At 37.8% G+C, this 14709-nt stretch overlaps 1 protein-coding gene across 2 annotated transcripts; it reads left to right on the top strand.

The window, feature by feature from the left end:
- Positions 1 to 118: 118 nt before the first annotated feature.
- sod1 (superoxide dismutase 1, soluble) lies at positions 119 to 3717 on the top strand. Of its 2 annotated transcripts, none has more exons than XM_030746553.1 (5): positions 119 to 277; positions 1595 to 1691; positions 1858 to 1927; positions 2980 to 3097; positions 3318 to 3717. In XM_030746553.1, the coding sequence occupies exons 1-5, from the start codon at positions 206 to 208 to the stop codon at positions 3423 to 3425; spliced, it is 465 nt and encodes a 154-aa protein (XP_030602413.1). In that variant the 5' UTR covers positions 119 to 205; the 3' UTR covers positions 3426 to 3717. The 2 variants fall into 2 exon arrangements, with proteins under 2 accessions (XP_030602413.1, XP_030602412.1); XM_030746552.1 differs by having other exon boundaries at positions 2959 to 3097.
- Positions 3718 to 14709: the final 10992 nt, after the last annotated feature.

Genomic DNA, 14709 nt, shown 5'->3' with positions numbered 1-14709 from the left:
TTATCCGTCTGCCCGATAAACCGTTTTCTTTTAGCAGTAACCAATCCAAGTCAGGCTGTCTTATTTTAGTGGATTCTAATTGGTTGAACGTAGTATACATCCGCCCATTATTTACGTGATATATGTCTATGACATACGTAATGGCTTGTCGGAAGTGACACTTCGCGTTTGTACGTTGGGCAGCTCGTCTGAAACTTCTGCGAAGATGGTGCTTAAAGCGGTCTGTGTTTTGAAAGGAGCTGGCGAGACCAGCGGGACAGTTTATTTTGAGCAAGAGGTAAGGCGGGTTGCTTTGCGTATTTACGTATTTATTCGTGTAAAAGCGAAACACTCGGAAGAGTTGACCACTCATCCTCTTGGGACCGCTAATCGTAACGGTAGCTTGCTGTTAGCTTGGTACATGTTAGCTTTGAATGACATCTCGTCCACATTTGCGTTTTGTTTTATTTTGTTTTTTTTTTCTATCAGACTGATCTGTTATTCGGTGCTGGCTCGTTGCAGGTGAACCTTAGCTTACTCTTCGGATAGTCAGAGACTGCTGCTTGGCACTTCAAAGTAGGCTGCTCCTTTATACCATAAATTTAATACACTGTCTGCAATAAATGGCTTCTAACTAAAGCCATAACCTTTAGCCACTAAAGGCCTGTGGTATGTTAATGGTTAACGGCGTGTGTTTTTTTGTTTTTTTTAAGACCCGCCCAGGCTTTGTTTGTATTAGCTAGACGCCTGTTGCATAAATTCAGCGTTTGCAGAAGCATTAACATCGACTGTAAAGATGTGGTTTCCTCAACCAGCCAGGCCATTCTGTATGTAGCTGTTTTGCTGGAGCTCTGGAACAGCAATGCTGAGGTAATAATGGTAACCTTCAAAACGAGCACTTGTTGTACAAGAGCAAACGGGAATTTATCCATTAGTTTTTGCTGAGTCATTGCGAGTCCTCGGTCTCGTTGCCTTTCATTTATTTAGCCTTGCTGATGAGGGTAAAGTTCACTGTGCAGCCGTCAAAGACACAAGGTTCACAGACTGTCCCCTTCGTGTCAAATCAAACTTGGTGTGCAAATTATACAACAGACTTTTTTTTTTTTTTTTTTAAACGTTGCCCTCTTCAAGAAGTATTTCTAAGTTTAAATGTGGTTTAATTGAAGATTCCCTGCTTGCAGACGTAATGATCGAGCACCTGAACCTTTCCATAGAAAATGCACAATCCTGCAGGGATAACTCTCCGAAGACATGATGCTGCAGTTTAAATTGACGTTAACATCTATTAAAAAAAACAAAAACAAATGCATTGTACAATCCTGCTCTTAGGTTTCAATTGAATAAGATCTTTTAGGTTTCTATTTGAGAATTAGTATGCTTTTGTATTTGGTCTGACAGGTTTGTTAACCTATAGGCACCAACTCCAACTAGTCTTTTTTTTTTTTTTTTTTTTTCCTTTCTTTTTTCTCTTTCCTTTATGTTATAATTAAAAAAAATGCCTACCTTGGGTGTGGGGTGCTATTGAATGGAAGTAATCCTTATTCAAGCTTCTAGCCTTTGGAGCTGCCTGGCTTTGAGAGCTCCTTTTGTATTTGTGATGTTTTTGATCTTCTAGAGTGATTCAGCCCCCGTGAAAGTGACAGGAGAAATCAAAGGCCTCACCCCTGGTGAGCATGGTTTCCATGTCCATGCTTTTGGCGATAACACAAATGGTAAGTTTATGTGTGTGTGTGTGTGTGTGTGTGTGTGTGTGTGTGTGTGTGTGTGTGTGAGTGAAAGAGAATTTGCAGAACTTGATAATGTTACTGCATCACCTAGGTTAGCTGACCTGCACTTAGACTAAATTTGCAATGTTTCAGTATATATTTTCTTTCCCAGGGTGCATTAGTGCAGGCCCACACTTCAATCCCTACAACAAGAAGCATGCTGGTCCTAAGGATGCAGAAAGGTGAGTCCTGTCTGAAGGAAGAGGAGTAGTATAATCACTATATTGTATTATATTATCACTATATTGTTCGTCAAATCATAATACTTAGCAATGTGTATAATAACAGTTAATGCAAATGGTTACAAGAAGACTCAGAAGATTCAGTGGGGTGTTTTAAAAGATCATGCCAAGAGGGTTGCATTTGAACAGTATTTTAAAAAAAAAAAAAAAAAAAAAATGGGACTTCTCTGTAGGTGTGTCATACAGCAGGGAGGACCAAAAATTCCTAAGATTATTTGCCATTTAGTTCACTCAAGGATGCGAATGGTTTGTTTTGAATAGATTTAATCATATATAGAAACAGTTCAGGTGAGTTTGCATAGTTTTGCTTGCAGTCTGTGTTATGTTATCTAATATTTTCAAGTAACTGGTTTGACTGTAGCTTTGATTTGCCTGTATGTGCTTTTTTTTTTTTTTTTTTTTTTTTTTTTTAATTCCTCAGAGGGGAACCAAAATGATTTATGTGACCAGTTTGGGGAACTTATAACTTTTTAAAGTGACAGTTGAGGTGAACACAGGAAATAAAGTCGAGAGGGGATTGCAACATGCAAACAATATCTCCAGTTGTATTCAAACTGGATGTTATGTGGCATAAATCTTAACTGTAAGGCCACCAGATGCCCTCATCGCACTCATTCCAGCAGTCACTGCAGTGTGAAAACAAAATCCCCCAAAAAGAAAAGAGAGATTTATCTGATATAACAAGTTCTTAAGGTGACATTAAATATTTCTCAAAGAGCAAAACATCTGTAAAATAATCAGGTATATTCTTTTTTTTTTTTTTTTTTTTTTTTTTTTTTAAAGGTTTTTGTAGATCATATTCCATCCATGAAATTTATACAGATCTGGGTCAGAGCTGTTGGTAGGAGTGATTTTTATTTTGGCATGTTTATAAACATAACAGGATTACAGAAACACCTCCCAGCTATGTTGTCAGCTATTAACGTGGTTTAAAGCAAGTTTTATTTATTTATTTTTGTTTTTGTTTTTGGGTCCCCCTCCTTTGTAAACAGACATGTTGGAGACCTGGGAAATGTGACTGCAGGAGCAGATAATGTTGCCAAGATAGACATCACTGACAGTGTGATCAAGCTCACAGGTGCCGACTCCATCATTGGAAGAACTATGGTGGTAAGTGGGGAAAAACGCCAGTCATTTTCATTTCCTTTTTACTGAAAATATGTGAAATTAGTATGCCAGATCATGAGCCTCAAGTTGCTATATTTGATTTAGCTTTGCGGCAGGCCCCACATGAGGTTTATATGGGCTGTGGGACCTTACTGACTGTAATTCAGTGTCTGATCTCTGAACTGTTGATTGGGTGGGGGGGTCTTTTTGTCCTTTGTATTAGATCCATGAGAAGGCTGATGACCTGGGTAAAGGAGGAGATGAAGAGAGCCTGAAGACTGGTAATGCTGGTGGACGTCTGGCCTGTGGAGTCATTGGCATTACCCAGTAACCAACGTACAAGAGCAAGGAGCACTGAAATCAGTTTTGTTGTTTTTTTTTTTCCCAGAGCACTTAAGACCAATACAGCCGCTTAATGTTACAGTTTATCCTTTTCAGTACTCTGTGACTTTGTTAATTAACAGTCGAGTAGATGAGCCATGCTTTTCCCTGTCTGTTCTTAATGACAGTTCTACGTATGGGTTTATATGTCTGCAGGTTAGTTTGCCAGGTCCCAAAGAATCAGTAACGCACAAGTCATGAGCTGTTGTATACTTCACAAAGGAAATAAATTGTTCATCTAATTTGTGTATGTTTTGATTTATGCCAGAAATCTTGTAGTTGAGGTTAAATGGCAGACCCCCCCCCCTCCCCCAGCCACCAAAGATTTCACTGAAGCTAACACCTGTCCAGGATATGGTGGCTTGCTGTGGTTGCCATCCAAGCACTGAATGTTTTAGCTGAGCTATTGTTAACTCTACATGTTACATCATCTTAGGTACCAGCTTATTCTGACTTCACTACGATTATCTAGACTTGTTAAGTTCTGATGGCTTTGTGTATGAGACTAATGGGATCCATGCAGTAATTAATGTGTTAATATATGTAGAGTTAACAGCTCCAATGTGTTGGCTGGTTTCTTATTAACCCATAAAAACCTGGACCCATTTCTCCTCAAAGGAAAATTATGGGAAATGTAAAGAAGAACAAATTGACCATGTAAAACATTTGCTTTATACAATGACCTTTACAGCTTTTTGTATTGAGAATGCAGATTTGTCTTTTCAGTTTGCATATATCAAGGTTGCTGTAACTTTTTTTTTTTTTTTTTTTTAAATAGTCTTTTTCAGCACTAAACTACATTTAATTCAGACTACTTTATACTGGAGGTCTTCTCCATAAGCTAGCTGTTTAAAAATGAACAAAAAGAAAAAGTTCAACTACGGTCTTTTATAGTCAACTTCAAATCTTTAAGTCTGCTGTCAGTGAAATGTAGAGATGCCAGTAGGGTCTGAAAATGGTTTCCAGCCATTCTGTGATCCCTTCTTTCATTTTCCCAGTTTGCAAGATTTCCTAGTTAACATAGCTATCTTTTCAGATATTTGTACACTGTACAAATGTCTCTTCCTTCTATAATGCAGGCATGTGTACTGTTATTAACTCCAGTGGAGTATGAAGATCATCTGAAGGTGTGAAACTTGACCCTTTGTATGTGCACTCGGGAGTTTCAAAAGATGAATTTCTGCTTTTCTTTTTGTATGCGTAAAAGTGACTACATAGCAGCGTGGAAGGCTCCAGATCCAGAAAGACCTGTTATCACAAATGATTGCAGTTCTTGCTGCCAAACCTGGTCCAACCAGTTAATATGTTTAGGGGAGAATACTTTTTTTATACATGTAAGTTTGGGCAGTTTTTTTTTTTTTTTTTTTCCCCTTTCATAAATGAACTCATCATTGTGAATTACACAAATCCCCACCCATCATAAAATTCTGCCAAATTTAACATGTGGAGCTGCCCCCTGTGGTGACCCCTTGTGGCAAGAGAGCTGCCAAGAGCAGCTATTTTTGTCTAATAAAATTAGTTTGATGATCTGAAACCTGTAAATGGGACAAATATGCAAAAAAAAAAAAATAAGTCTAGAAGTTTGGAAGTTGCAGGTTTTTCTGTGCAGAAAAAAAATAAAAGGATTAAATTCTGAACGACTCGCACCAAACAATACGCGAACATGAATGCAGGCAGAGCCTGAACTACCTCAATTACAAAAACTCTAGCTTTGGATCTGGAATACAATCGACTAAATTATTTCATTATTTGCTCCTATATCTCTTATCTGCCTCATCAATAAAAATGCAAAAAATTAACTGTCTGGTAAACATTAGCAACTTAAGTTCAATCTTTCAGTTACATGAGCGGGTAGAAACACTAGAGGCTGTTCCCAAACAAAAATGGAAAAAACAGAACATATGTGGGATGTAATCTACGTAGAGTTGATGTATATGACAAGTAAGTAAAGGCTACAAGTCTTGTTTTATTTTTGTGTTGTACTAGAGTGATACAGGCACTGATATTAAAAATGGCCAATACCTGGGATGATGTATGATCTGTGCAGTTTCCCTGACAGATATACCCAGCCACAGGTAAGAACAATAAATGTTAATGTGTTAAAGGTAATTTGTCTCAAAATATCTCACAGGAGATGAAAGCTATTTCAAGGCTGGGAAAAACTGTTTTGGCTTTCCACTAGAACACAGTACGAAAAGAGATGAAGCAGACAACAGTAAAAAGACATTTCAATAATTTGTGAATTTAACCTCATGTTTACCACTGCACTGTGAACAGGTTTCTGTCATTTTACAGTAACTTACTGGCAGCTGGATGCCACTAAGTTAAGGTAAAGTAAAAATGTTTACAGTAATTTTACTGTTAAATGAAGGTTACAGTAATTTTCTTGCTGTAAATTAAATTTTTATTCCCTGCAGGGATTTTCTCCAAAGTGCTGACAGCACATAAAATGTATCAGTTTGAATGCTGCACTGTGCCTTGAGTTACTGTGTATTAAGCACCATCTTCCTCTAGAGGGTATAGTTACTCTTGGCAAGTGAAGTTGCAACAACTGGCTGCTGGTTTTGTACTGCAGCCCAAATTGATCAAAACACATTTTTTTTCCTCTCATGAAGATTATAAATGCTGTCATGAGTTTTGCGTATTTTTATTTGTAAAAGACATGGTTGTGTATGTGTATATGAGTGTCTGGGAACGTCTCCAAGTTCATCTGTGTAAAGATTAGTTCTGATCACAGGACACAGATGGGAAAACTGCTCACTTTAACTTATTAATTGATGTTTCCCCCCAAAAAAATAAAAACATTAAATCTAGCACACAGGCCAAGGGTGTCAAACTGCTGAAATGTCATATCTTGTGATGGGCTGCGCTGGGTGGAAATGAAAAAACTTGAGCCATCCATGATTGGACAGCTGTGACCCACACTGACCAACACACATACACAGAGTAATACATACAGACACAGTCTCTCAGACAGTATGCACACCTCTGCCTACAGACATCAAGTGCGTTGCTGCTTAAATTGCATTTTCATTTGAATGTGAGACGTTCCCATGTGAGTTAACGTGACTGTGCTCTTCTTCTGGGTAAACAAGAGATTGGAGGCCCTTTCAGTGCAGTGAATGCCTCAAGGAGCAATCCAAAGGCAAGCTGCAGCGTGTGCAATTTAAATTCATACATAAAAACGTTTAGGTCTGAAGATGTGGAGTGGAATAATCATATACTCTTATCTAACAAGGCATGTGGAACATTTATGTTACTGCACTTTCTATTCAATAGTAGATTGTATATTGATGGTAAATTTCAGTTTTGAACACATTCAGGTACTAGAAATGAAAAAAAAAAAATAGGTATTTTATGGACAGAATTTGAAGAGTTTAACCTTGCTATATTCCTTTTAATGGGAAGTGATTTTGTGTCAGGCCAAGAACTCAAAGGCAGCCCAAATTTGTAAGCTGAAATCGCTGCATTCAAGTAGACAGATGTAGCCAGCCGAGCAGAAAGACAGACTGGCTGTAAAAGTTGGTATAAATAGCCTGGGAGTGGAGGTGATGAATAATAGACACTACCAATGCAGCTGACATTGAGGTAGAGGGGCCATGACAGCAGGAGAGTCCAACAAAGCTTAGTATGGAAGCACAGAATATAACAGAAAAACAACAGAGACCATCAAACCAGCTGCTGACCGAAGACCATAGTGAAAGTTTTTGGTAACATTCACCTTTATGCTATACGACCTCAAATTCTGTGAAAATCTTTAGTATGAGACAAAGAAATGACTGCCACTGCGCCCAGTGAAAGGTAGGGCTTAAGGTGCTCACGGTGTTCTTTCCATAAAAGCCCTAGTAAACCAGTCTTACAGGATTCTGAATATTTGTTGCTAAAGTAGTAGCAGTGACGAATGTGCCTGCATGTGCATCATATGGGAAAAGAAAGGGAACCATGTCAGTCTATTAACCGATACCACACCCCGACACCTACACAGTCATACTTGTGATAGTAAGGCCTTCCCACTGGTGTTCACATAAGGATGACTCAGAGTTGGTTCTTTTTAACCGAATTACGCAAGCTAAGCAGAGGGGAGGACACTTTACTGGCATGTATGTGTGTATTTGACTGTCTGTATAAACGGGTATACTTTACTTTGTCTGTGAAGAGCCACAAGCTTATGTTTTTGTTTTTATTTTGTTTTGTTTTTTAAAGCGTTTGTGATTTGAAGCCCTACAGAGGAGAACCAGTGTGTCCACATTTCTGTAGGAGGCGTCTTACAGTTACTCCCCCAGGCTGCAGCCGTAGATTTATGGCCGAGCTGAACAATCTGTACCAGCTTTTCTTTGATAGATTCATGTTCTGTAAATTGCACACAAAACACATCATCACACCCCTGCCTAAAATGCCATTGTCTTTGCCACCAAAACAGCTCTCCTCCACTGAGAACTGGACTCAGAGAAGATACTCTGAAGGTGTCCTATCATATCTGCGGCCCTGGGACATTTGCTTAATCTGTGAACATATTTTTTGGTGCTCATCTGTGCTCCCAGCCATCACCAATTTGTGCATTTTTAACATCCCTGGTTATCAGCAAATGGAGAAAATAAAAAGCTTGTTTAGATCAGTGGATTCCTAACACACAAAGAAACATATTTGCATCCAGGTTTGTAATTAAAATGTAACCTCTGATAAACTGGTATAAGCCAAGAAGATGGAGCTAACGTGTAGTACTGTGCAAAAGCCGCTTAACATGAACCTATGAATCATTCACGCATAAAAGGCAGCTAATTCAAAGGATAAACTAGTGTTGTGTCTATACATAACAGACAACTTAGCAAAGAACCAATTTTAAACTGTATATTTAGACACTTTTTTAAAAGCTGCCTGTTGCTAAAACAAATCATTTGTTTCCATTTCTTTGCTTGAATCTATAAAAAATGCCAAATATATATTTTTACACCAACAAACTGATTCCTAAAAAGCTATTAGCCAAAAACTTGGCATGATGTCCTTAAAAGAATTGAGGAAACTAGAGAAGTGGAAGACTAAAGAAGAAGAGGCAGACCTAAAAGGGAAGGACAAGGAAACAGGGAGAAACGGCTGAGGTATGCCAAATTACACAAGAACTGGACTGAAAATCAGTGGCAATGGGTCTGATGAAGTGATGAATCTAAATGAGAAATTTTTGGTTCAAATCATACTCACAAATATGTACAGTTATTTATAATTATATATGTATTTTTATAAAAAGTGAATTAAAACTGGTAATAGGAGGTGTTCAGCTTGTGATGTTACTCTGACTTAATTTACTGCTCTTGTATTGAAGTTTGTGTCACAGTGGTGAGTGGGTCACATATTGGCATTAGCACTTTACATATGACTGGGTGGTATTAGCAATTTACAGCCAACAGTCTGTGTTATTCTTGTTTTTGAATAAAAGTTTCAAGGAAATGCATCACTTTCTCTTATTTTGATTAGGTTGAAGATTTAAGACTGGGTGGGCCCCGTGGGATTTTCTGGTTTTTAAGTGGGCCGCAGCACTCCTGACTTTGGGAATGGCTGCTCGAGGGTGAAAGTTCACCTTCCTGTATACACCCTACCACTGACATTGTGGGGATATTTTAGAGACCAGAAGCCATAGGTCAGGGGTGAGATGCCATAAATGGTGCCCATGCTATGAGATGCTATTCTATGCTTTGTACCCAGACTAATTACAAGGCCCCTGTGACCAAACCTCTGACCTCTGCGCTGCGTGTCATGTCATCATGAGTGAAACCCTTGAACACTCTCATGATATTTATAAAGCCAATATCCTTTTACTCTCTCCACCTTTAATGAAAGAAGTATGACACACCAGCGAAAAGGTAATTTTTTTTCTATATTAGTATGAAAATGTTTTTCAGACCAGCAGACTAGCCTCAGCAGGGTATGTAGAAATGACTACAGAGGGATTCAGTTTAACATGTTATAACCCTTTTTTGCTCTATGGTCAAACAGCAGTCTAGGGCTTTGACCTTTGAACTCAGTGAAGGTTATAATTCTCATCTTTACTCAAGAAGATGCTTATTGTCCTTTCTAGGAAGGATGGCGTAATCTCTAGCCATTAGCATGAACCAAATCTGCAGTTTAGGTAATTCACGTATGAACAAGCAATTTGTGGCTATTTTCTCTTTGATTCTTACAAAGCCTTTACACTATACTATACAAGCGTTGTAAGTTTTAGTTTACTGCCACAATACGATGCCGTACTAGGAATGTAAAAGATGGATGTCCACCGACTGGTATGCTTTGAACATGCATTATTACTCATGGCCAGCAGGGGGTGAAACTTCTGGTTGCAACAGGAAATATTGTATCAAAGTCTCTGAGAAAATGACTTTACTTCTCACTTGAGCTAATGCCACAGTAAACACTTCTGTATGGGTTTATGGTATCAATCACCAGTTTGAAGACTGATGCAATGCAGAATAGTGTTTATTTTGTACTTTATTTTCTAATACAGTGTAAAACAGGCAGGACCTGGCCTACCATATAAGGATGCAGTGTCCTCAGTTTCTCATTACAATCCACACTTTGCTTGATGTCATATGGGACTCCAAAAACCAGCAGGTGACTTATTATCTACATTTATGTACATTTATCAGACTGTATGTTTCACAATGACTATTGCTTTTGTAACCCATGTGACACAAATGGTACATTATATATTATATATTATATTATATTATAATATAATAACAAGTCTCTCTCTGAAATTACATTAAGAGTTTATGTGATAGCAGCTTTGGAGGGTTTATTTGAAGTAGATGCTCACTCCAGCTGGCTAACAGGCTAAAACAGACAGCACTTAGATTCTGGTCACTACATAATGTTTCCCCACTGCTTTTAACATGACATTTGAACTAAAGTGTGAAAAATACCATGGACATTTTGGTGTTTATCCACATTTCTTTTTACATGTATAAACTGACTTGAATAAATTTGGGATTACACTCACCTCTTTGTTTTCCAGAGTCCATTCACGCAGATTTTCCCCTGTTATGTAAATTCATTCCCTCATTAACTGTTATCAAAGCAAATGTTTAGGCAGGAGCAGAAACAGGAAGTGAATAAAAGGTTTTACTGCCAAGAGAAACTTTACATTCTGTCTTCAAATAACCTTTTTTTTTTTTTTTTCGACAGGGACACCACACAGATTTCATGCTTTTGCAATTATTTCTTTACTTGAAAGCTTAGTGTGTGCACCTGAGTGTATGTTAGTGAGTTTTCCATTTAAGACTCTTTTGTGTGTGCGTGTGAGAAGTGCTGCACAGGTGTGAAGTGCTCCCAGCAGGATAAAAACCACTACATGCTCCTCTTTTCATTAGGGCAAAACATGAGAAGAGAACAGAGGAGAGGGGGGATGGGAAAGACGGAACGAGAGAGAGGCACTGACTCTGAGGAGAATAGAAAACTCTACACATTTATCTATATATAGCCTGGCTAGAACTGCTTCCCTTATAGGCATTTTCATCTCTTTTCTGTCCTTTACAGATAAAGCAGAAAGTCTTGGCTCTGACCCCCACATGCTTTGAGATGAAGGAGGAAATTACTGTGCTAATATGCGCATATTTTGCATTCTTTTAAAATATCCAGCCTGAAATGATACACTTCACACCATGTTTCGCTTAATTATTCATCTACTTGTGAAACGTTTTTGGAAAGTAAAGTATGCTCAGGGTGTCTGAACTGGAAGAAAAAGACTAGAGCCGCGTCTGCTGACTGTTTTCTGAGTTAATTGTTTGACCTGTAAAATCTCAGAAAACACTTGAAAATGCATCATAACATTGCAAAGCATAAGCTGACATATTTAAATTTTGGTTTTGCATGAACAAAAGTATAAAGCCCCATTTGTGTGTATGTGTTTGCATTTAAAAAAAATGGCTGCAGCTAATTTTTTTATTGACCTACTAACTGATTAGTCAACTTTTGAATTCACCCCAGAAACGACACATCCTGACATATAATTCAGAAAGTCTTAAATGCATCTTTCTCTTTTGCAGAGAGATGCATTTCTGCTTGATCTTCTTCAGCTGATGTGTTCATTGTTTGTTTGTATATCAGCAAAGACTACCAAGTTGTACTTGGTGGAGAAAGTAAAAAAAAAAAAAAAAATCACATTAAATTATAAAATTTTGGTGCAGATCTGCATAACATTCTGACAAACTGAGATATGGCATTGGCTCTTGAGGAGGATACAAGGCCACTTGAGCTCCTCTATGCATCAACTTCTATCAATTTATGTAAATTAGCTAAAGATACCCCATAAGCGGTTAAATGCAGTATGTTCTTGTTACATTAATGTAACCATTAATTACACTTTAATTGTATGATTATCTCTAATAAGTAGGCTGTGTTTCCTGCTAAGCATCAGACATTACTCACACTCAGCCCTATCTTTGTGTGCACATGGGGGGATATAATCTCCTGCTGGTGTTTATAGTTATCTTATTAATTACTTGTGATGCCCCTAGTCTTGTTAGACCTGGACAGCAATTAACTTGTTGAGCTTGTGTTACTGAAGGAAGTTGGTCAAAAACACCTGTAATCATACAGAGACGGACAGAGTGAGAGTGATCATTTTGCCAACTTTTTCAGGAGAATAATCTGTTGCTAGTCTATACGTACACCAGAAAGACTGATTTATGACTGTCAATTTGTGCTTAATAATTTTGATTTTTTTCATGATCAACTTACACTAACCAAACTATACACTGTACTAACTGATGCAGATGTTTTCTGAAGCAGCAACTGCATTACTCATAGGCCCATACAGTTTTCATTTTATTCTACTTCACTATTTACATACATGTTCTGAAATGAACACAAATTCATCATAACAATTTATGAAATCCTGACCATTCAATTTTGATGGGACACAACTGCCGATCATGCGTCACTACAATTGGTAAATGTCATCTTATTTGCCAGTAGGCCAGTGACAGTCAACATGATGAATATCAGCTGATACCAAATCATAATCATTTTTACTGGATGTGTTGTAGTCACAAGTTTAAAAATCTTACCCTTTCTGTAATCACTAAACCCAAAAGATTGTATTACACATTATCAGTCTGTTGGACACATCCAGGAGTTTAAAAAACTCCACTCTTTAGGCCTGGTAGGCAGTTTGTTCTTATTCTTTCAATCAATTTATTGCCATTTAATGGAAAGGGATATTTCATGATCATTTAAATGTATATTAATCATATTACATTAGATTCCTTTATTTTGTTAACTTAAACTCAATGGAAGTACCAAGATGGTGGTGGATGGATTAGTGACATAAGTTGAGTATCCATCCATCCATCCATCCATCCATCCATCCATCCATCCATCCATCCATCCTCAGAAATAAATCTTTTGGAGTGACTTTCTGGATCCAGTGTTTAAGTGTGGGCCACATCAGATGTTCTGTGAGTCAATTCAACCACCTATAGTTTTTCCTGTATGTTTTTGACCAGTACTTTGCTTACACTTGCTCAACTGTTTACAGTAAGTCAGCCAGAAGAGTGTTTAGCTTACTGCAAGGAAGAGATGAAGCTAAAGTCCAAGATGAAATTATGGATGAAATGATCTCCTTCCCTTCATCAGAAGAGAATTAAAGGGGGAAGAGGATCCTGGAAGAAGAACAGGAAAAATAAAATCTGAGGGGCATAAATGTTTCAGGAACAAAGAAATGCTCTGCATCTTTCCAAATGTACTTATACAAAATTCCACCTGGTGTAAAAGCCGTCGATCTGGAGCCCGCGAGGGTAACAGCTGCAGCGGGCAGCTTCTGGTATGCCTCCAGTCTCCTGGGAATAAACCAGCTGCCACAGATGTTAGAGAGACAGATAGATGGCATGGGTGAGGTGCTTTAGAAAAAACTACAGAAAGATTAGATGTAGATTGTGATTTATAACGACTTGTGGAATGGCGTTTTTCCTAAAAAAAAAAAAATTCCATCCATGGACAGCAGAAAAATATGAAACAACAAGCTTCCACAGAAAAAAGATGGAGAACACATTCCACAGGATGCACAATAAATGTAAACAGATTAAATTACCTGCCCTGCAGTGGTGTGTATCTCAAAATAGTTGACAGCCCAGCAAAATAAGGGATTAAACTAAGCTAACAAACACTGATAGCCTTTTGTTGTTTATTGCTGTTAATTTTTATTGCTGTTTTATTAAAGCAGTATACACACGAGGTTGTGTTGCTATACAGAATATCAGCACCGCTGAGATTATTTTCAGCACTTGGCCTCCATCCTCATGTCTATAACCAAATCACAGCTGTGCTGATAGTTACTATGACAACACTCCCTGTTCAGCTTAAACAACATTTGGGTAAAGATTTTATTTAAACCCATGGATAGTCTTGAACCATATATTATTCACTCATGCCCTAACTGTGACCCTGAAGTTGAGGTTCAAAGTTTTTTTGATCATTTAATCAGTTCAGAGGGCACGAGGGAGGGCACTTTGACACTCTTAGAAAGCTGAATTTACTCATCACTATCATATCAATAGGAACAATTAGTTTGGGTTTAACATGAAAAACAGCTTCATCCGCCTCACCTCAGCCACATAAAGGTAAGCATCCATTGTTGTCATATGCCTGAAAACTGTGGATACTTGTGTGAGCAGGAGAGAAAGTGAGCATGTGTATAGCTGAGAGAGATTTGCCTCTTTATGATGGTACATAATTGAGATGTATGACCAGTGATTTCCATTTAATTCCACTAACTGAAAAATCAATTCACTAATCCACTAATTCAGCATCGGATTGCCCGTTTAAATGGCACAGTGATTACTGTAAAAGCATTCTCTTAAATGTAAACGATACTGATCCTAAAGAGAACAATGATGATGGCAAACATGTGCTTAACAGAACAGCCAACAAGTAATTGAATCAAAGATACAGTGAGCCAACATGATGCTGTTTTTCTTTAAAGATTTACACAAGTTTTTTACAATACAAAAATGCTGGAGCCTATTTGGGATCTGGGGACTTTCACTTGATGGTGCGACACATTTGATGACAAAATGAGCACTTATTCAGGATTAAAAAAGGACAGTAATATTTCCTGTCTGTATTTTTATTTATCTGTTTATTTCTTATGTCAAATGGCCAAATTGGGCACAAGCTATTTTTTTTTTTTGTACTTGGCAACATCGTTTAGCTTCACTAAATCCCATCCTTCTTTGCCTCCTGTTGTC

The sequence above is a fragment of the Archocentrus centrarchus genome, chromosome 14, assembly GCF_007364275.1.
Source record: "Archocentrus centrarchus isolate MPI-CPG fArcCen1 chromosome 14, fArcCen1, whole genome shotgun sequence".
In the NCBI taxonomy this organism is placed as follows: Eukaryota; Metazoa; Chordata; class Actinopteri; order Cichliformes; family Cichlidae; genus Archocentrus; species Archocentrus centrarchus.
This window is presented reverse-complemented; position numbering and strand designations above follow the sequence as displayed.

Coding starts and splice junctions, on each gene's coding strand:
- sod1 (XM_030746552.1), top strand. CDS start 206: ATGGTGCTTAAAGCGGTCTGTGTTTTGAAAGGAGCTGGCGAGACCAGC. Junction 278..1,594: donor CAGTTTATTTTGAGCAAGAG/GTAAGGCGGGTT, acceptor TTGATCTTCTAG/AGTGATTCAGCCCCCGTGAA. Junction 1,692..1,857: donor TTTTGGCGATAACACAAATG/GTAAGTTTATGT, acceptor TTTCTTTCCCAG/GGTGCATTAGTGCAGGCCCA.